The sequence below is a fragment of the Haliaeetus leucocephalus genome, unplaced genomic scaffold (assembly GCF_000737465.1).
Source record: "Haliaeetus leucocephalus isolate CR32 unplaced genomic scaffold, Haliaeetus_leucocephalus-4.0 Scaffold687, whole genome shotgun sequence".
Taxonomy (NCBI): Eukaryota; Metazoa; Chordata; class Aves; order Accipitriformes; family Accipitridae; genus Haliaeetus; species Haliaeetus leucocephalus.
Window position 1 is genome coordinate 5,318,234 of NW_010973123.1, and position 23,381 is coordinate 5,341,614.

The window sequence follows — 23,381 nt, forward strand, 5'->3', positions numbered from 1 at the left end:
TCCACACTGCTGCCTAATAAGTCAACAGTAAACCTGTTGAAAATTACAGATACTGTTTTCAGACCTCCTTGTGTTAGCCTTCCTAAGATGCCATTCTGTCATCTGGCTTGTTCATGTTCAACTTTCCATTTTCCATTATGTCCTAGTTTTGGCTGGAATAAAGTTAATTTTCTTCCTAGTAGCTGGTATAATGCTGTGTTTTGGATTTAGGATGCGAAGAATGTTGATAACAGACTGATGTTTTCAGTTGTTGCTGAGCAGTGTTTATACTAAGTCAAGGACTTTTCAATTCCTCATACTGCCCTGCCAGCAGAGGCTGGGAGTGCACAAGAAGCTGGGAGAGGACACGGCTGGGACAGCTGACGCAAATGAGCCAAAGGGGTATCCCATACCATATGGCATCAAGCCCAGTATACAAACTGGAGAAGTTGGCTGGGGGACAGCACGACTCAGTGTTTGGCTGGGCACCAGTCAGCGGGTGGTAAGCAATTGTATTGTGAATCACTTGTCTTGTTGTTGTTGTTATTATTATCATCGTCATTATTATTATTTTCCCTGCCTCTTCTTTCCTGTTAAACTGTTTTTATCTCAACCCACGAGTTTCACTTTTTTTTCCACTCTCTCCCTCATCCCACTGGGCAGAGGGGAGTGAGCGAGCAGCAACGTGGTTCTTAGTTGCCAGCTGGGGATGAACCACGACACATTACTAAACTTATTCCTTAAGTGGGAAGCTGTTTATGTTCTGCCTCAGTCTCCAGAGTCGGTTGATGCCTTCATTTTATGGCAATGTCTCTTCATATCACGCTTGAAGTGGATGAGGAACCAGCTTCTGAGTGATGATGTGTTTTTTATTTTTAATTAGTACTTTATAAATTCAGGGATGGCAGCGTTTCATGGAACAACCTCAGAAGTCTAAAGTTAGCTAGAACTGGCAATTCCTGTCATTCTCTGCCCTTTGTTGAATGTTCTATAAATTGATGCTGGATTCCAGTTGCTTGATTTTTGTTTCTTCACTGTTCTCCATCATATATCATTTAGAGCCTCTGAGTATACTACTCTTTGGTATTTCAATTATGTATGAAAATGAAAGCAAAGCGTTGTTTGTGCTTCTTAGCAGCTTGTTCTTATTTTCTTTTTTAGCTTTATCAACAATGTTGTCTAAGGTGTATTTAGGTAGGATCATTTGGATGAAATTTGTTAAAAGCATAGCACTTATTTGTATATTACACATTTCACAACATTGTGATTGCTAACAAATTAATGTTAAAACAGTTAATAATATTAAATTAAAAGTGCAGCATTTTCAGTAAATGCCATAACTAATATAGAGAGTGATAAGTGGTTAAAGATATTTTGCACATCATGGGATTTTTATCTCTTCATTGTATGAGAAATAAGTGGGTATTATTCAGTGTATTTCATTTAGTCTCTTTGATCTACCCTATGCACATAATTTCTGCCATCACTTGAGTAGTGATGGCTGCTTACTGCAAAACCAGTAACAAAGCTAATATGTCCATAAGCATCATTTTTTTGAGCTTTTGTAGAGTATGTATGTACTTACATATTCTAAACGAAACCTGCACTTCTTAATGTTTTTGCAAATACTACAACCTCTGTCCCTCTCAAAATTTTCTGAAATATGAATAAAAATACCCAGAGGCCCCTAGTACACATTGTCCATAGATTGTTAGGGACTTTTCAGAGCGCACTGCTGTTGTGCTGCTCATGGTGGCTTTAACTGACATGCTTTAAAAGCTGTGTTTTGTCCCAGTCTCTATAGCCTCTACCTGTTTTTCTTCAAATGTTACTAATTTAAGAAGGAAAATGCTGTTTTTTAGATGCTTGAAAGTGCCACGGGATTACCACTGATAAATAATGATGATTTAGTGAAATCACTGTTATGTTGGACATCTCTGATCTTTTGGGTTTGGGCTTCGTCAGTGCAGAATGTGTGAAGTGATCCTGTTTGACTATTTAATTTACAAGAAAAGTTACTTTTTCCTTTTTCTTAGAACGGGTTTGGATTGTCTCCTCATGGTGGGGTAAATCACACATAGCTTCTGTGCCCTTTAGCTCTGTCTTCTGTTCTCCTCTCTTGATCATTCAGTGGGCACAAGCAGTTGCCCTGCGAAGGTTAATGGGATTCCCCCAAAGCAGGAGAATCTTTTAGTTGGCACCTGCTCAGCTAACATAGGCTTAATGTCTTTAGGCAAGGGGAGGTACTGTGTGGGGATCATGGCATGTCATTTATTGCCATCTTCTGACTTCAGACAGTGGCATGGTTCTCTATGGCTTTCTTTTAACTGCCATAATTTCATTAGATGGTGTGTGAGCATCCAGGTCTTTCTGAACCTGGATTAGCAGAAGGATAATCTGGAGGCATTTTGGCTCTTCTCACCCAAGTTCCTGCACTCAACATAGCTTAACGAAGCACCAAGATGGAAGTCTTTCATAAGAAGAGCCTTCAACTTTGTCTCTTTCATGTTTGAGTGTTTTGTTTGGTTTTTTTCATCTCAGTACAAGGGTATGTCTGCAGTAGCAGTTATGTGTTAGTTCCCATTTGAGGTTTCCTGAGTGTAGCAAAAATGTCCTGTATATTTAATTTGCTGTTGTTATGGATGAGCATAAAAGAAGTGTATCAGTAATCTTAAAAAAATCCCATGAGCCAGAGTTTGATAGTCTTAAACATGCAAAACCAAGCCCTGGTTCTGCAAACTTGTTTCAGTTCCAAGTATCCTTCTCACTCATGCCTTGTGAGTAGGAAACAACAGCTCTTCCATAATTTATCATTTAATTTCTCTTTCGTAATTACAGAACAAACCTTGCCTGGAATATTTAGTTTGCCTTTTCTGCTTAGCTTTCCCATTCTCTTTTTTTATGATTTTGATTTTGTTCTTATTAACATTCTTTGCAGACACACTGTCACATCGGATTTGCTCTTTATGTAATATGGTTTACTACAGCATCCATTTTCTCTTATGTTATCAGCATAATCTGACATAAAACCTTTTCATGTACAATTGCTCTTATATTTTCTTGGATCCCATTAATGTGGTTTTGTTCAATTATTATTTTAGTTGTTTTTAATATATAATACTGTCATGTGGTTGTAGAGGTATTCTGTCTACATCGGAATGCATACTCTAGTTAAAAATGAACATTTGTACACTTTAATATCCCTGAAAGATAGACATTTAAATGTGTACCTTCAGTATGATAAATTTAAGTAGTTTGGTAAAGGAGATATCCACAAATATTTGGTTTTAGGCAGTACTTGTTGTGACAGTTTGGAAGCATAGCACACTGAAGTGTATTTGATGTAACAAGTCTATTTTAAAATATATTTATTTACATACAAAAGATGATGCCAAACTGAACTTATACTTTCAGCGCTGAGTTTTTAAAATCTGTTTTATACTTTCATAAACAGTTGATATTTGAACTGATTCCACTTCCCCCCACCCCCCCGAGGCATATAATTTTCCTTGTGATTTTATAATAGGGGTGTAGGGATATCTTTTGGTGCAACAAAAGTGGAGTGGGATGGATTACAGAAGAAAGCTTACTTTCTGCCATACTGTTCATAGTATGATAGCAAATATTTTATTTATGAAAGTCTGAAGTAAAATAAATATATCTAATAAGTATCAACATTATCTTCATTCTCAGAATCTCATTCACAATTTTACTATATGCTAAACTCTCTTTCCGTGGCATTTATTAACAGTATTTTCCATGGTAACTGTGAGTATTTATGTTTCAAATTAATAGAAAATTTGGTTTTCTTTGATTTGCAATGCTTCAACAGGTGGCTTTCAAATATGTTAAGTTGTCAGGTTAGTCACTCGTTCTGTGTACTTGCTGTTTTCAGATTTCCATCAGATCAGCATGCAATATTGGCAGTTCTTTCAGCCCAAAGAGTGTTTATAAAGTAAACCAGATACAGTCTGACATGTTGTTATCTGTATTTATATTTATGTTTGCATATGTATGTGTGAGTATTGCAGTGTGTTTGAATAATATGTGTATCATCAAATGCATAGATACATAGTTAATAGCAACAAAACTTGAAGCAGCAGGGAGATGGTGGATTTAAGATTCTTCTTCACACCTGTCATGTCCTATCAGCAGAATGCATGCTAGCACAAGCACAATCCTTAAATGTGTGCTTGAATACTATGTTTTCTCCATATGAATGATGTTTCATACGCCACGTGGAGTCAATGAACAGTCCCTTTCTGAAGTTTTTCAAATTACTGATGCTTACTATTGGGAGATCTTTGTGTCCAACTGTTTCCAAGAGGACTACCTATGTGGGTAGCAAGCTGTATCTGGGCCTGTTAGTAAACTGGTGAAAGGAGCCATCCTACAATAGTCAGAGCATGTTGTAAGAGTCCTCAAAAACTTCTGTGGCTGGGCTGAGATTGTAACTCTAGATGGCTGCTGTGTTGCCACCTGGAGCTCCATCATCGCTTTTATTAAATGCTACAGCATCTTTGAAGAATCAGGAGATGATGTGGCTTTTGGCAGGATGGTGCTACCATCAGTAATCGCATGAGAAACTTCAAAACTGTCTGCCAGCTAATAGATGAAAATGGTAACTGACTGCACCTGTTGTTAGAATATATACAAGGACTTGCAAAGAATAAAGATTTCCTTACCAGTAAACTGTTCCTTGAAGTTTTCAGTCTTTGTGGACATTTGACTTCCACCTGTCTTGTCTTCTTCTTTATGTGCCAGTTGTGTGGTTGAGTTAACTGAACTAGTGGCAGTTACTCTGACCTATATACACTGTCTTAAGGAGTAACAAGGGAGGTCCAAGAGCAAATACTCTGTAGATGATATAAGGAAAAATTTCAACTCTTACATAGTGGTGCATGAATGTGCCCACTTCTAGAGTACGCAAACAGACAGCATATCTTTTAACACCCTGGTCACAGGTCATTATAACACAACCTGAATATTTCTTTAATATAAATGCCTCTGTCTGAATTTGCATGTACATTACAACTAGTGAACAATATTTACAACGATCCTACTTAACCTTTTGCTTTTAGTCTTCTGACTTTGTGTATTTTTAACATTCTTTTAGCTTCACAGATAATTCTGTAACACACATTTATAGAAAGAGGAGGTTACTCATTAGATTTCAGCCATGTATTTAATTTATTTCATTGAAAGTGAAGTAATGAGTATAAATCTTCTAGGAAAAAATGTTCTTTGAGCTCTGTGCTACTACTGCATTGGTGAAAAAACACACTTTATTGTATTTTTTCTGATTTTTTTTTTTTTGAAGCTCCTTTTTTCACCTTTTTTTCTACTGTATGGTGGCAGTGTACCACCATATCTCTGGTATTATGCCAATAAAGGTATACCAAGCAGGTGCGGTGTCTTAAAGAAGCAGAATGCTTGCCTACCTTCAAAACCGCCTTTGCTAGACCCTGGGTTTGTAATTTTTATTGATCTCTTGGTAAGACATAAGTAGTATACTTTTCAAATATGTTAACCTCCACTAAAAACCTAATTTGAATCTGTTAGGTTTTTTTTCTTCTAATACGATATGTACATTCAGCAGTGAAACTACCTCATGTCATTGGGTATTTAGAAACCTTGCCTGGTTCTACTTCAACTGAGATAACTGGTGTCATTACAAAATGCTGTCACCAGATAGCCAACCATTAATTTCTCTTTTACAGAGTATTTATGTTACCCATCGCTTCATTATGTGTGGCTACCTAAACGTATGAACACTACTGTTAAAATCAATACACCATACCTCTACAGGGTATGTTCCTCTTGACCTCCATCAGTCTCCATGACTCTTACCTTCCATAGCCACAAGTCACCATGCTTCCTGTATCTTTTCTTCTACCTATGTATGAATAGTTCTTCTTGAGCTTTCTGCTAATATCAAGGAATTTTCATTACCCTTTACTTGATCTTCACTGCTGCCTGTCAGTTAAAAGCTTACTCTGTACAATTAATGATGCATCAGCACAGGATTTTAACTTACACATATCTCTCTTAAACCTTTAATGAATCTTTCTTCTGCTCCTAGCTTTATCTAACATAATTGCTAGTTACTTTCTGATTCTGTTCTAGTTAGATCCTTTTATTTCCTTTCCTCTTTTGCTGTACTCTTTCATGGAGCTGATGACATGGTATGCAAATTTAGGTTAATGTATAGTATATTAATTCTTTGGCTAATTAGGGATGTAAGTGGTTTAAAAAATGAAACATGAAACTAGGAAATCTTAATTTAGACAAAAATTCTCTACAATGTGTAAACTAAAAGTCCCGCAGAAAAAGAACATCCCTCATGAAGTATGATCACTTAATTAGAATGTCAAAAATGTTGCATGCTGAGTTTGAATTTTTCCACAGGTATATTTGGGGGTTTGTCTGTGTAAAAATAAATAGGGAAAAAGCCACAGAGAATTTCTGCATAGAACTGCAGAGGAATATGCCCCGAATAGCAGACTTTCTTGATCTTACGCAGGATTCTGCAGATCCCTGCCCTGTAGGAGACTGTAATTTTCAGTCGTCTTCCCTGCATGCCATCACATACAGCCTCCCTTGCTCTGTTTGTTAGCTGCTACATTTAACAAATTGCTTTTTTTTCTCTCTTGTAGCACAGAAGCCCAGGATCTTCAAACTTGTACTGAGAGTATAATCCAACAGCCCCAGTAATGCTCTGGTTTCTCACTGTCCAAATCAATCTGCTAAATAAATGGCTATGCAATGGCCTCTTTCCTGGCAGTCATCAGTGTAAAAGATCATTCAAGTGCTCTTTTATCAATCTCTTTCATGTCCTTTCTCCTGTAAGTGCTAACAGCAGAAACTATCTGAAGTAGAAGAGATTTTCTCTAGTTAGCAATAGTGATTTTTTTAAATAACATTTGAGTATTTAAAACATTTAGTCACGAGCTTCTGGGACACCTTGGAGTCATTTCATTGTGTTGCTATAAATAATGGTATGTTTTATTCAGGAGTGACTGATAGTACTGAATTCACCTGGTGAAGTGATCGCATCAACTATTATTTGCGCTGACAATCCCCAGAATGTCTGTGTTGCTACTTATCTTGTAGTCCTCTGTATAGACAAGGCGTGTATAAAGGAATTCATACAATCTGGATTCATTATAGGTACAGGATACTGATGAGTGTTTAGCTGAAGTATTTTTAAATTTGAGAGCTAAATGTTTAAGCCACTTGCCTTAGTCCTCTCCCTAAAAGCTGGATTTTCGTTTACTGCACATTATTAAGTGACTCCCAGCCTCCTAGATTCACATATTACATTACAGTATGGTGTTAAATTAAATGAATTGCTCTGGATTAGAAAGGGATTAGCTAATACATTTAATATGTAATTACATGGAATTACAGTTTTTGTCTGTTTGGGGTTTCAGCCTTTAACTTTTATTTAAAAGTACCATTATGAACAAAACCAAATCCATAACACACATGTTAGCTGAAATGACCAAACTTTGCCTGGTTTAGAGCTGAAGTCTTTGACAACTAGGTATTTTCAAAAGGTTTCTGTCTGTAGACCAAGTTCTGTCACGGTTCCACCTATGTTGTCTCAAACAGCTTCCTTCAAATCATTCCACAGATAATAGAGTATGAGCTATGTGCGAGTGAAACAAAATGTTTTTTTAGAATAATTACAAGTAGAACTTCCTTTGTTTATGGACCTGTGCATAGCTGAAATCTTAGATCAAGGGAATCAGGGAAATCAGTCTTCATTACCCATCCATGGTGTTACAGGAGTATGCTGCTTTTCTGTTAAAAGAAGTATCATGGCATGCCTGTTCTGTAAGTGATCATGAACAGGATCATAGAGATTATCTCAGAATAAGAAATATGTCAACATAGCAAACTTCATAAAGGAAAAAAAGAAATTACCTTCTTAATTTTATTGTTCTACCTTCCTTATCTCTTCCTGTTACTCTTCAATAAAATGGGAAAATAAGGAGAAAGTGTGATGTTATTGGATAGTATAGAGTGGCTATGAGGACTTGAAAGAGATCTTTTTTTCAGAAATATATTTTTAATCACTATATTTTATTTTTTTAAAATGTGTTTATGTGTGTGTATATAATGCTGATTGATTTGAATGCTGTTACACTGCTCTTAAGCCTATTGGAACCTATTTATGTAGTACAACAGTGCGTTAAAATACCATGTCTAAAACCACAGTAAGATTGTTTTTGTTGTCTTGAAAAATGCAGGATGTGCCTTTGCTTTGCTGCAGAAATACCACTTTGGAACTTGTACTAACTCAGTCATCCCTAGATGTGAAAGAATTTGAGTATCTTAGCGCTGGACATTTTTCCCTGTTTATGACTCCTGTTTAAGACCATAACTTTTTGATTTAGAGTACAGCTAAGACCTTTAAACAATCTGGATAAGAAGGGCTGTCTCAGCAGCTCTACTATATTTTATTTTGAATTTTCTTCCCCCTCCATCCCCTTCCTCCCCCTCATAACAGCATATAATCTCCAAGCAATTTATATGATAGTTCATCATAGGAAAGTCTTATGCTGCTGCTGTAGGATGAGCTTTTCTCCAACTAATTTCCTATTTTCCTGCTGTAAAACTGCCGGAACACTTCGGTGAATGGTAGATGGATACTCAATTAAAAACTTCTGTACTAGAAACTTAGAAGATTGCTTCTTAGTAAAAAACAGATTAACCTTAAGTATGCTTCTTGTTGTCAGTTCGATAGATTGCTCTATTTCTAGTTATGTTTGCCTTTGCTTCCTGCATCATCAGTGAATGACAGTAACATCTGATTAAAAGAAATTTAACGTCTTTTTTGCTCCCTGCCGATTTCCTCCAATACTTTTAAAGTTGAAATACAAATCAAAATAAAGTACCGTTTGGCTTTTGTGATTTCTCTATGAAATGTAAAGACTGTTATATTTCAAATATGAAGTACCCATGGCTTTTGATTTTGCATAAGCAATAGTAAGTGATCATTATATTTGCTTTGCAACAGACCAGTTATGAGGTATTCACTTCCTGTGACTCTTTTCCCCAAATAAGTAGTAGAAAAGCATGGGAGTTTTTTTAGCATCACCTTGGAATCATGCTGAATTTTTCTAATACTGTCAATGTGAAAAAATAAGAGAAAAACTGACATAATGAAATATTTGCCTTATATATCAGAAAGAAACAAGAAAAATTGAAAACAGCGTAGGTTCCTCCTTACCCCCTTTGGCTTGCTCACAGTCACTTTCAAGAGAATTTAAGACCCTTATTCTCTTACCAGAAACCAGGGATCCAGCTCTGTCCTTTGAGATACTCTGGCTACCCTCCCCAACTTCAGTTGTCTGACACCAGTGTTTTGGAGAGTGGATTAGAACATGCAATATTATGCATATTCCAGCAACGTAGTTCTTTCTGAGAATGTAGGATTACTTTGGATCTGCAAATTTCTGCTTTTTTTTTTTTTTTTAATTAAAGGGTTATACATTCTAAATATTTTTTTCTGTTGTTTTTTTAGCCTGTTTTATGCATGCTCATTTAGAATTAAATTTGTTTTGCAGTATTAGGAACTAGATATAACTGAATGCTGAAAGAGAGTTACACTGAGAGGCTTTAAATTCAAGACTTTTCCTGCATATTGATTGAGAAAGGGTAATTCACACAGTGAGGAGAGCCCTCAGTACTCCAACTGATATCGATAGAGGTTGAGGTAATTCATTTCTTACAAGGTACTTCACGTCTCGCAGCATTAGATCCATAGGGAGCTGTCCATGATGGCTTGAAGAGGAAAAAAAATTACAATCTCATATTGAAACTGTTGAGGAGAAAAAAATATCTATAATGAGAAACAGTTCCACATGAAAGATTCCTTATTTGCTCAGTTGCATATGATTTTCCATGCCCTTGTTTTTGTTTTTTGGTTTTTTTTTTCTTGGCTTCCCCTGCCCGCCCTCCTACCCCCCTTTTTGAATATACTTACTTGCTTTTCACAGAAATAGGTTTTCTTGGGTCAGGTGTCTTTAAAAAAAATGTGCTAGGCTTGGTTTATTAGAGTAGGGAATCTGTGTTACCAAGTAAATATAGTGATTTTCAACTTAAAATACTCATGGGTTATTCATTCTTCGTGTTACCTATATTAACAAAGAAAGGTAATAAATATGCTTGTAAATGAATTTCCTTTTGCAGGCTTTTGATGCACAGTAAAAATATGCTTTGAAATGCTGTATTAAAAGGCTTGGGAGCTTTTGCCTTTTCAAAGGAATTTTTGTTCTTTAAAATGTCAAAAATGTCAAGTTCTGCCTTTACTGTCTTGTCAGAGGATTCCTTGACTAACTTGTGAAATGTTCATTTAAGAGATTTTTCAGGCAGCAGTTAATAAGGTGGCACTGCTGGGTATCCTTAAAGATTTTTTTGGGGGAAAAAAAAAAAAGTGCATGCAATTGTCCATGCATCTAAATGGTCCTATTGTTTCAATGAGGTTATTTGCACTCAAAAAGTTATTCCTGTTTGCTTCTAGAATGGGGAGCAATGAGGTCTTCCAAAAAGTTTGTTTAAAAGCATGAGACATACTTGAAAACTAGAATTCTAAATAACTGGCTTCCTTTTGTGTTTGACACAAACTTGTCCATTGAGGTCTATAGCTTTGGAGAAGATCATAGATTTGGTTTATTTAACTAGACATATGACCTTCAACAAGGGATCTTGTTTTTTAGTTGGAAGTTGTATTTTGAGGAGCAAGTTGAAAATTTGAAGGGTAAAATATTGTCTCCATTAACTCTGCATGCAAGGGGCAAATATTCCTAGGGCCTAGTGATACACAAATTGGTACAACGAAGTACAAAGAAGTTCTTAAAACATTTAAATTTCTTTGATTTTGCCTATTGGTTACAAGAGATTTTGTTCCTTTTGTGCTGGGAACTGTAGGATAGGAACTGAACAGTAATGGGACTGAACCAGTCTAAAATGACACAAGGCAGCAGTAAGAAAGAAAACTTACTTGAGAGGTCTCTTCTTTATTAGATTGAACTAGGAAGCCAGATACATTTGGGTACAAAGAGCTGTTTGATGGGAAGACAGCTGCGGCTTGATTTTCACGTTCTGGAAATAGCGTACTTACGGCACCCAAGAAAAACAGGGACTTTGGGAGTCCTAATGCGGGAAAAGTTGCTGTTGCAGTGCAGCGCAGATTCTGCAGCGAGCACGGGCAGTGCGGGAAGCCGGGGCAGGGAGGAGGCTCACACAGCAGCCTGGTGGCAAGCAGATTGACTATGGTGAGGCCCATTGGTGGGACTTAGATTTAGATTATATGGTTCTAGTTACTTGTTCCTCAAGAGGAGGTGTCGGAGGGAAGGAGGCTGTCCAGATGGAAATAGCTGCCCCAACGCCTCACTTTGGCAAGAGTTGTGGAAAAGATGGAGGTTGTTCAAACACTGCTGATCTGGACCTTCCATGCTGTATTACGTTGTTCGCATGATCGGGATGTTTCTGGAGCCCTGTTATCAATCTTGTGGTACGGCTGCCCCAGACCTGGCACTTGGTGTTTCACAGCCAAGCATTCATCTCGCTTTTCTTCACTCTTCGTGTGACCTTCAAGGTGACAAGTCCTTTGCCTTCTCCCAGCAAAGAACGTAAGGAGCGAAATTAGTTTTATTTACTTCTTAATGGCTGAAGCACTGTGTTAACTAATTTTGGCAGAAGCAAACCCACTGTAATCAAGTTGAAAAACCTCTTGGCCCTTCTCTGTTAGTTCATATGTTTTAATATAAATGAAGACTGCAACAGGATTGAACTGGATCTTCCCTTACAAAGGCTTACGGGTTTGGAGCTTTTTTGAGACAGATGCTTGCAGTTGTCTTTACTTTATTGAATTGCACAATAGGGTTTGAAAGATCGGGACTTCTCTGAGCTGGGTATGGGGGGAAAAAAAAGTATCTTATTTTTGTCTTTGCACAAAAAATCCATGCTTGGAATTTTCCCAAGTAATGGCAACATTGTTTCAACACACACAAGAAATTGTGAAACTGCTTTTTATACAACTTTTTTTTCATCACTGTTATGGTTTTGTCTAGAATTCAAAATGACTTTATAATTCAAAAGAGGAAACATTTATAAGCACCATATACCAAAAAATGTTAAATGGTAAATGTTAAATGCTAAATTGTAACAGCAGACATAAAATGCCTGCTATCTCTATAGGGACTGTGACTTTGTTTTAATATCTTACTTAGGTTGGGTGAGGTTTTGGTTTTTTTTCTATTAAGGTACAATGTATAGGACCCTATAATTATTGAGTATAGGATTATTGTCAGTCAACACATAGCCTGAAATGATCAGTCATTTAATCAGAGCTCTGACATTTATTAACTTATCATAGTATTGATTGGTGTTTACTTTTTAGCTTGATATTTTTAAAAATATTTCCCTAGGGAACTGATTTCAATAAATGTGCTAGTCTTTTTAAAAATAAAATTGTCCTTGGATACATTGAACTAAATCAAAAGATGTTTATCATAAAGTCACAGTACAGCTGCTGGAAATAAGCAGTGAAAATCATGCTGGTGGGTTGGATTTTTTTTTCTATTCAGTCTTCCCAAGACTGTACAGTGAGTGTCTGGGAACACACACCTCTCAGGAAACAAAACATGTGCTCAGTTTCTGGCCATAGGCCTTTATGTATGGAAATCTATTTTCAGGAGAGCCTTTGAGTACAATATGGCTTAAGGTTATAAAGTTGGTTTTAATGGTGTATATAATTTCAAACATTCCAGTGAAGTATCATTGCTTTTTTTTAACTTCTGTTATTTTAAACCAATATGTAAGCCCAGGAATGCAAGATGAACTTGCATCTGAATATCCTCAAACATCAGGAATGCCCTGAATCTCAAGCCTGTTTTGTGTGTTTACAAATAACTCTTTATAGTGGTGTTTAAGGAAAGAAAGTCAGGATGCCTATCAAGATAAATTGCTTACTGCTTTGTAGTTTCTGTAGTCAATGGCACACGCAGACAAGTATGATATAACTAGGCTTATATTGATGCAGTCTGTTTATAACCTTATACTGCCCAGTAGCTGCATATATTTATTCCTTTACAGACAACTTGGCTGAGGAGGACAGCTCTTAAAAATTCAGAGTGAGGCTCAAGCTCCAGGTTTTGCATTCACTACTCCAACATCACTTTTGCTGCACAGGGGAGCCAGATAGATCCTGACTACTTCTGCTGTTTGCAGTCTAGATCCTAATTCAGCTGTTGTATCATGAAGCCCTGCATAATGGCATGGGTAGAATCTCCTGCCTGTGTTATTGCCATACAAATACTTGAAGGAATCCTTTAGGACTAAAGTAAAATAGTTTTTAAGTTTACAGCTAAGTCTCCAGCTGTTCTGGAGTACGGAATTCAGAAGACATCTGATCTCACCATGGATGTGATAAATTAATATTGCTCCCTTTACTCCACAACATTGAAAAGCTAGAGTCTACAGATGTGTTTTTGAACATGTATGGCTACTTTTGAAAAATAATGACTTTATATTTGAAATCTTGACACCTATTTCAGCTGGATATGTCCAAAATACCCAGGGTGCTTCATAAAGGCCTGTTACAATTTACTTTTAAAAGTTTGTGGGTTTTTTTAATATAAAATGAGTATTTTGGTGGACTCTTCACGAGACAAAACTTCAACCTACCAAAGTAGGTCTCTCTCACCACCCTCTATAGCGAGTAGAGGCTCAGGACCTTCAGAGGTGATGCAAAAGTGATTACTTTCTCTGATGACTATAAGGGGACCTCAAGGAGTGTGACCTTGCAAGATTTAAGTAAATCCTTTTGAATACTTTATCACCAGTACATACCCAAATAAACTGGCTCCATTTCACTTGGCCAGATCTTGTTTATTTTAGTCCTGCTAATGAGAGTATTTCAGTTCTCTGTTGTAACTGAATTCTTGCTTATGGCTAAAGGGGGGATGTTCTTTGATTCACATAATGAATACTAATAGTATTTACTGCTTTAATACCTATGGCTGATTGTATCCTTTTATATATCCTTTTTTATATAATTTTTTATAAATTTAGCCCATATCTATAAGCCTCAGTTCTTGAAGAGATTAGATGATCACTTAAGTAGTTCTGCCCAAATCTTCTTTATAATCTACTGGTCAGTTTTCAGATGGGAGACACAGTGCAACTATTAGGCAAAATTCGTAGCACTTCAGAATTATAAACAAAGTGAAATTAAAAACTTTATCAGAATAACTGTATTCCTTTGTTTAAGCTATCTCTTCAACTCAACGAAATATGAATGTTATAGAATTACTGCTGTCTTTGTTAATATTGTTAACTGTTGGCATGTACCCACCGAAGACTCCACTGGAGACATATTCTTGAGTCCTTCAAGGTTGTGTAGCTAATGCAAACATATTAGTTTGCATCTGTATACCTTGGAGTGCAGAAGGATCTGTAATGCCCATGAAGGTCATGATCCCCTGCTGATATAAATGAACTCTATTAAAAATAGTGGAGATATGGTGATTTGTTTCAACTGAGAATTTGCCCTTAGATGTGCACTGTTTTAAATGAAAATCCGACAGGAAAGATTTTCTGCACATGTGGGTTTTGAGTCATTCAACTGATGTTGTTTGCCAGTGTGTGAAATAGATAGGCCTGTATTATTGGCAATACTCAGCATTTCTCTTCAGGCTATGCAGTGTTCATTAAAAATACTTGTTTTCGCTTAGTGGAGTATTAATAACAATGTGACTTAGTGCTTGTGAAATGTTTCATATGTTAAAAATGCATTGAAATAGCTGGATATTGCTTGTCGGATCTTCACAAGGGAACCATATAACCATTATTATATATATTTTAGAGAATAAAACTGTAGCTGACTGCAGGAAAACTGAAAGGACTGAGCTCAACCACATGATTTTTGAAATCCAGAGCCTAGAATAATGTGCATAATTTTCCTAGTGCTTTTCTTAATTCAGTCACCCTGTACAAGAATGAACTATTTCGGGATAGACTTGTTTGTTTTTAAGTACAGCAGTCATGAGAAGAATACAGACATGTGGAATATATTAGTGGAAATTGGAACATAGTGTAGAGATGTTCAGGTCATGTTTATGCCATTGTTTTAATATACACTTTTAAAATATTAAATCTGATCTTTTTCAGCTATTAAAATTGTGATCGTCTAGTGTAGATCTTGAAGTGTTACTGTCACGTACATATTTAAATGGAAGTCTGCAGAGGAATATAAACTTAACTTAAAGGAGTAATTCAGCATTCAAAGATACTTGGGATAATACTGTGGACAACACGCTGCAAGGCCATTAATGTTTAAGACTACTTCCACAGTAGACTTTGTAGTCAGATGTCCCCCTGACTTTAACAGACTGTACACAATTTTGAAATATTTAAATCATTACAAGAGGGACTTATCCAAACAGTGATGTGTTTTTTTGAGTTTCAAAATGCTTAAAGGAAGAATGAGAGTCTGCAATAATGAGGTTACTCACATTCTGGACCTGTCCACATTCTACAGTCTGATGCTGCATTTTACGGTGTATTTTGTTCTTGGGGAAAACATGAAGTGAAGAAAAACTTCAATTATAGTTAGGTTTGCTTTCTAGACATTGACTATTGACAATTATGTTAAGAATTTGCAAATGAAGGCTTTTTTTCCTTGTTCATTGTTCAATATTTTTATGCCACTCACTGAGTGAGGTTATTTCAAATTAGCTGCCTCGAAGATTTAGGTTTGCTTAGAGACAGTTGTATCATTAGTTGCCACCTTCAAAGTTATAGCTTACTAGAAAACTTTTTAAAAATCCCAATATTTTACATTGATTCTGTCTTCTTAGAAAAATAGGCTCTAAATATAAAGCTTTTAAAGGATGCGCCAATGTGGAACAACATCTTTGTCATCTGAAAATGCATAGGCATAAGCTGAGTTGTATCCACAATGCTTTTACTGGTCCTGTTTACCTAGCAGTTCAGAAGAAATCAATTTTGTTGTCAAGGCTGACAATAGCTTGCAAAACATAGTAGAAGAGTCCTTACTTACTTTGGTTCCTATGCAAGTATTGGTATGAGAAATGGTCGCATTACTCTGAAATAGAAAGTCAGTATCTACCTTAAGGGATTCCTTGAAGGTTTCAAGGTGAAGTTCAGACCTCTCTCCAAGACTTGTGTTTGATCATCTGATCCCTGTGAAGACTGTAAACGATTTCAGAAACAGAAAGTAGTAGGAAAATTTCTAAGTCACCCTGCATATATAAGCTCAGTTTTTTAAAGTAATTGTTCCTTTCAGTTGATAGAGAATGTACTAATCATTTCAAAGCATTTATTATATTACACATTCACTTCTAATGTAAAAGTTCTTTCCTAATCATCTCTAGTCTTTGCTTTAATATTAAGCATATTGCTCTGTTCACAGATTATTGTTTTTTAGCAAGGGAAATAACTATGAAGTATGTTATATTGCCTATAGCAAGGTTATACACCTAGGTGCCTACTAAAATATTGCTACTTTTGTTTCCACTAGTATTTATTTTAGTATGATTTACAAAATGAGACAGTTACGTTCATAACGTAGACTTCCTAGTGTACTGTAACTGAAGCCCAAATATTATAGTCAGTGTACGTAGCTATTTCTTTAACGTTTATGAGAATCTGGTCCTTTCCCTGGAAATGTAATGTGTATTGACTTAAGACTTTACATAAAGACACTTTCACTGTTTGTGATTTCTTTTCCTTTGGACCTGGGCAGTCCAAGGTAGTGAGTAATGAATGATTGCATTAGAGAAACAAAGTTCATCAGACAGTTTGGATTTTCATACCATTTCTGTGCTGACATGAAAAAAAGAGTATTCAAAACAGCTAGTAGACACAGAACTACTATGGTAATATTGTATAGAAAAAATGCTAGGCAGTACAATAAAAGTGTTAACTACAATTTTCAAATAGCTAGTAATGATATAAGCACTTTGCTTATAGATAGAAGTAAAAAGTTAAGATTGTTTGGAAAGTATACAACTGATTCTCTTAAGACCTCTCAAATATCTCAAGAGCTCAATATTCTATTGATGCTGAGAATGAATTTGCTGCTAGATGAAGAGATTGTCCATTTTCATTGACAATGTTTGCATTGCAGTATCTTGGACATTGTGAAACTCACCCATTCTGTTTTACAGAAGTAAAATAATGAATGCTGCAGACTAAAGCACTACCAAACTGCATTGTGGGCATCTGAATTTATAAATTACTTGTAGAGAGATAACATGATTTTTCATATGAATATGGTGATAATGGATTGGCATCAGTAATAATAATTATATTAATGTTGTTCCATAAGTAACCCTGGATTATAAAAAGAGTATTACAGTAATTCAGAAGATAAAAAGTGTTTCATTTTGTTTGTATATACTGCTAGTAACGCGTATGTTTTGATTCAGTGGATTATGCTTAACATCACGAACAGGCATTCTGTGAATGTTGTGGCAGTGGCTCCTGAAACGTATTAAAATTCAAAAAAATTCTTAGGCATGTATGATTTACCAAAAGCTCTGATGAACTGAGGACACAAAGAACATGCTTGCTAAAAGATCACAACCAACCATTGTTGTGTTTTCTATCATATTTATTACAGACTGACAAGAAAGAGAGAAGTAATGCCTTGAATGTTGCAATAGATAGCATGTGCAAGAAGACAAGAGACCTCCGCAGACAGGTAAGCAACCTGGGGAACTGAAAAGCTAGAAAAGGAGGCTTGAAGGATCCTTTTCCCAATTGCTATTTTCAGGTTTTGTAGCACTGCATTCCGAAAAGAAATATTTCTTCTATATTAAAAAAATAACTCAAGATAGTTACACTATTCCACAGAATATATATGTACAAATTTTCAAAATTCTGGGAAGAAACCCTACCAAATGATACTGGCTGAATATATGTATGTACATAGTCGAAACTCTGCACGTGTACATGTCTAAATATGTATTTGCTATAGAAATATATCAGGGATGTACTATGGACATCAAGATTCATTTTGTTTTAAAGAAGCTTGAATTATTATTGGTTTTTGGAACAGATACCTTGAAGGGACCACTGGGCCACTATGTCTAGTTCTTTACAGTTGTGAGAACTCGCACAGCAGAAAAGGGTCCTTTGAATATCTGGTCCACAGTCCACCCACCCGTTTTGCATCTCAGTATTCTAAAACTAATGTAAGACATGGACCAAAATCCACAACTTCAGTGTACTGCAGAAGGTGAGCAGTAGACATCAGCTGTGTTTACATCCTTTTTCTGCAAGGAACATCTTTGAGAAAAATTGCAAATTATGTTGAAAGTGTATAATGTGCCAGTTTAGAACAGAGAGCTAGAAAGCCAGTAGTTCTTTCAGCCAGGCTGTCCCAACCAACTGTATGAAAATTTATGGCTACACAGAACATGAGCACACGCTGCTTTCATCCTGTCTGTAGCTGTGGCTATTTCTGGTGGAAGAATATCCCTCCCAACTTTGTGTACAGTCTTACAAGCCAGCCTATGCTTCAAGATGATGAATAAATTCCTTCCTGTCTCCCATAATCAGCCAGGGGAAGCCTTGAAAGATGAGATGAATATAATATAAATATAGCGTTTACAACTAACTAGCTATCCAATTTCTGCTCACAGTCCATCAAAAATATGTTCAGCTCAGACACCCGGTGACTTGCATCACAAGCTCAGTGTGTCTAGGAACTCTCCTATTCTGTCCTACAGTCTCATCCATGAGTTAATTAAACTCTGACTTACAACAATTTACTGAGTCAGTTACAGTGTTTAAAATCAGTTAACTAATTCAGTTTCTGCATTTCTATAAACCTGTGTAAAATGTTCAGGCTGAATGTAATCATGCCCAACCATTATAGCCAGTCTAGAACCAGTAGTTTTGTCTAACCATAGTAGCTCTATGGTTTCTTGACATTTTCCACTGGAAGATATTTATGAGAAATATTTCATCTGCTTCTTCCAATTCTGTGTTCATACATGTGAATTGCATAAGAATTGTTTTAGGAGCAGTTCTTACTGCATGTCTAATTCCTGATCTGGGAAACATGAAATTTTGAGTTCTGTGCCTGCAGATATTGCAGTAGAGTCTTATTTGCTTTCACTTATGAACATTCAATATCCTGTCTTCCACCACTTTTAATAGAAACAAGAAAATTGCTATTTGGTCTACTCTTACAGCTTTCATAATACTTAAAATTTTTTTGAATGATACTATCTATGTACCATAGCTGGTATTACATTAGGCACTCACAGTGGATTCAGGGCTTTGGTGTGCACAATGTACTCTGCTTTCAGTCAATTACCGGGTTTGCCTCTGCAAAATTGGGGTTGAAGATGAAACCTTATTAAGTTGTATTTTTGAAATCTCTTCAGTGTAGTGCACAATAAACAAAACGATCATGTAAGTCACCACCTGATTGAGGGTTATGCCATGGGCTCCTATGGAACATCTTTGTAAACCACAGGTAGTAAAGTGAAGGAATCTGGCAGGATTTGAAGGCAAAAGAAGCTATCTCAAGAACAGTGTATTCTGGAAGTTGTAGAAATCTCTGGCTTTTCAAATGAAATGATTTGTATTCACTTCAGGAACTTGGCCAGGACTTGTGGGGATTTTCAACTATTCTGTTTTGATTTTTTCTTGTATTGTGCCAGAGATGTGCATGTCATTTCTGCGTGTGCAGTTTTACCTAGATCACTGCTTCCCTGCCTAGTAGAGCTGTATGAATATTTAGGAAGGAATTGCCTATTTATTCCAGTTTCTAGTTCTGAGAAATTACTACACTGGGTTCTTACCTCCCAGTTGTTTCCCAGCGTACTGTGAATGGAGTGCACAGATGTTTCTCCTATGGTCATTCCACAGTTTAGGTTGGTTGTTTTTTTAATAAATGTTCCTCATGATATTCTTATATTGCTGCTTCGTCATGGATAGCTTTTGCTGAACACAAAGGAGATTGCCTTCCTGGCATCCCTTCGAAACAAGCAAGAGAGATCCCTCAAGAATAACTAATCTTTAGTTCTTCCAGGATTTTTGCCAGTGTAGTCTTGTGAGGCAATAGGCAAATAGAGGCAAACACAGTTTTCTGTACTCATCAGGATACTGATGTTTAATAGTGTTGCAAACAGCTGCTGGGATTTTCTTCTCTACCCTCCACTGTTTGTTTTTGATGAACTTATGCCCCGTGTTTTATAAACAACATGTTTCTATGTTATTTTTTAATGCACTTCGATATCAAAACAAAAACTCTCCATGCTTCCACTTCCATAGCAGTCTGCTCAAAGGAAGAATAAGACCTTGCACCTTAAAAATAAAACAATTTGTCAGATGCCATCTTCCCTCTGCTTCCCCTCTTCTGATGGTGTCTCTTTCACTTAAAAATATGAGAAAAATTTTAATTATAGCACAATAACTTCCCTAGTATTGCCTGCTAGCATTACTGGTGCTGTTCTTTGTCTGTTTATATGTCTCCCTACATGGCTACTTAGCTTTTAGCATTTTGCTTTAGAGCTGGCCAGACTCAGAAACAAACTTACTGAGTCGTGGAAAAAAATGATTGTTATGATTAGGATGAAGAGAAATAGATATTGTTTCAGATACTCCTTTTTTATTTTGTCTTTTTCCTTTCTTTGTTCTACATTGTATTTCTTCATTCTTTAATACTACATAAGCCATTGTTTGAAAATCAGCTTCATGTATTCCTTCGCATAGCTGAAACAGGAACATAATTTCAAACTTGTTTGTATTCAGCAAAGACACAGCATTATCTTTTTTTTGAAGAAGAAGAAGAAGAAGAAGATGCGTTTCACTGTTTAATTGCAGGATAGAGGATTTCTTAGAACAAAATAATAATGATAATTTATATGTGAAAGGTTAATTAAACCAAGCAAACTAGTAAAAAGCTACAGCAAAGAATTATGTGATGAGAGAGAAAATTAGGCTGCTGGCTTGAAAATTTGATGCCTCGAGCTCCCCACAAATATGACTAAGGTCATTGCAGTCACTGGTCCTCAAATAATACAATAAGGCTGCGAAAGTCCTACAATCTGGGCTATGCAGAATCCAAAAATATTTCTTTTGGTGATAATGAATCATTGGCTGTGGATATAGTTCCACAGCTTTTTGTTGCTGATTATTGTAAATTGAAGTCTTAATGTTTAAACTGTGATTCCTCAAGGTCACATTCACGTACTTAATTTGAAGCAGGCGAGTATGTCTGTTTTCTTCAGTTGGACTTTTCCAACACATAAATTTTAACAGGTAACTTGGGAGGACTGGAGGTTCAATGTATTTTGTTCCTGGTAGTGAAACTTTTTATTATGTCTTTCTTTTTATTTTTTTAAAATTCCAGCCTGAATAAAGCTGGGAACATGAACATGACAGTAAAAATCCAGTTTTGTATTGGAATCCCATAGCTTTTGTCTTTGTAAATTACTTTTGAGAACATACAATGTATCCAGATAGTATGCCCTAATGTGATAAGCTACAGTAAGTTAGAAGACAAAAAAACATTCCAAATGTATACTTACCTGTAAATTTTTTTTTTTTTTTTTTTTAAGATTTGTCTGTCCCATGTGGTTGGTGAATCAATAAGAGCTGGCTTTAGATGGTGAGGCTATCCAAAAGCTGGTGGTGGAATTCATATCCAAATCTTGTCTTAACAATCAACAGATTTCTGTACTATTATTTCTGCTGTGCATGTTCACTGCCCTACCTACAAGGACAGCAGCACCAAAAAGATTGTGATTTTTTTGCATTTTTCTAGCTGTAGGCATCTTTACTTCTACTGAGTTTTCACATAGATACATTGGAGCAAAATGCTAAGTGAAAACATGTCCTTTGTCAACAAACCTGTCAGCTTATAAGAGCTTAAAAGCCTTTTATATTCTTTTCTGTTCCAATCAATATCTTTTTTTATATATTGTAAAAATAATTATTTGCAGTAGGAAATTCAGTGAACTTGATAATTTAGTTGCATTACATGTATCATCACAATTGGTATATTTCTTGTAGTATTCTATGATTAAAATGAACAATTGCCATGTGTAGGTTTATAACATGAAAAATAACCTCTTAAGTGAAGTAATGTCCCAATGATCAGCTGTAAGCTCACATGAAACCTAATTTAAGAGAGGTATTTTGTAGCAGAATGTTACACTTCTTTAATAATTTAAGAAGTTCAAGAACAATTAATTTAAGTAGAGAAAATTGAACTTCAGACTCATTTATAGTTCTTCTTGCTCTATTAATCTATTATCAGGTGGCATAATCAGTAATCTCATTGATATAATTACCATGAAGGCTACTGTTTTGCTAATCAAACTGTATCGTTGGGGTTTCCAACAAGGTAGAAAATACTTGGGTAAGTTTGCAATTACGAAAACATGTGATGTAGACTATTTTGTGAGTACAAACATAATTAAATTAATATTTTATTTGTAAAATGAAATAGCCTTCTCCCTTGGTGTCTGAACTTCAAGAGAGAATACCCAGAGGACATTAGCTTTGGTCTAACAGTAATTTTTCATGTGTGGAATCATTTAAGTAGTTTATTCCTCAAAGAACATGAATATTTGTTTGGCTCCCTTGATTTCAACAGAACTATGACATGTTTTAAGTGTTTTATGTATCTGTACTCACACACACACTCACACATACAAACATGCATATTTAGATAGTGGTATATTAAAATTGTCCCTGAAATTATATAGAGTTTTCTGTGTAATAGATAAATTGCAGCTGCCATAGGTTTCAAACACATAATCCTGCAAATAATGCAGGAATACAGTGTGTACATATTTATGTTATACAATACTAATGGACAATAATTATAGTAGACTTTAATAAATAGTCCCATTAGTAGATACTAATGTAATGCTTTCTTTTGCAGCTCCGTAAAGCCATTATAGATCACATCTCAGACTCCTTCTTAGATACCACTGTTCCACTTCTAGTTCTCATTGAAGCTGCTAAAAATGGAAGAGAGAAAGAAATAAAGGAATATGCTGCTATATTTCGAGAACATACCAGCAGGCTTGTGGAGGTATGTTTGACGGAGTTGCACTTTTTTGGAATCTATGGTATAACTGACTTGCCACTGCACATTTCCTTTGCTGGCAGATATCATAAAACAATTAAGCCTGGCATTTCAGGAAGAATACATAAATGGCCTAGGGTAGTAGTAAACATACTCCTTTTTTTAGGTAATGGTACGCAGTAAGATAGTGGGCTTTGTGGTATCAGCATTTATATAGCATTTCATTGCATAGAAATTAGGTGGTGGGGAATTCTAATTTGAGAAATCAGTGTAAGCCTTTCCAGTTCAGTAGGAACTTGATCAAATGTGT

The 23,381-nt window shown here is 35.9% G+C and overlaps 1 protein-coding gene across 2 annotated transcripts in view; it reads left to right on the plus strand.

Annotated features, from left to right (window-relative positions):
* Nucleotides 1-23,381, plus strand: part of CTNNA3 (catenin (cadherin-associated protein), alpha 3) — a 529,775-nt gene that overhangs the window by 283,250 nt on the left and 223,144 nt on the right. For both annotated transcript variants that reach the window (XM_010579986.1, XM_010579985.1), the window contains exons 8-9: nucleotides 17,639-17,719; nucleotides 22,925-23,077. In XM_010579986.1, coding sequence (XP_010578288.1) covers nucleotides 17,639-17,719; nucleotides 22,925-23,077 — 234 coding nt within the window. The remainder of the gene's footprint in view (nucleotides 1-17,638; nucleotides 17,720-22,924; nucleotides 23,078-23,381) is intronic.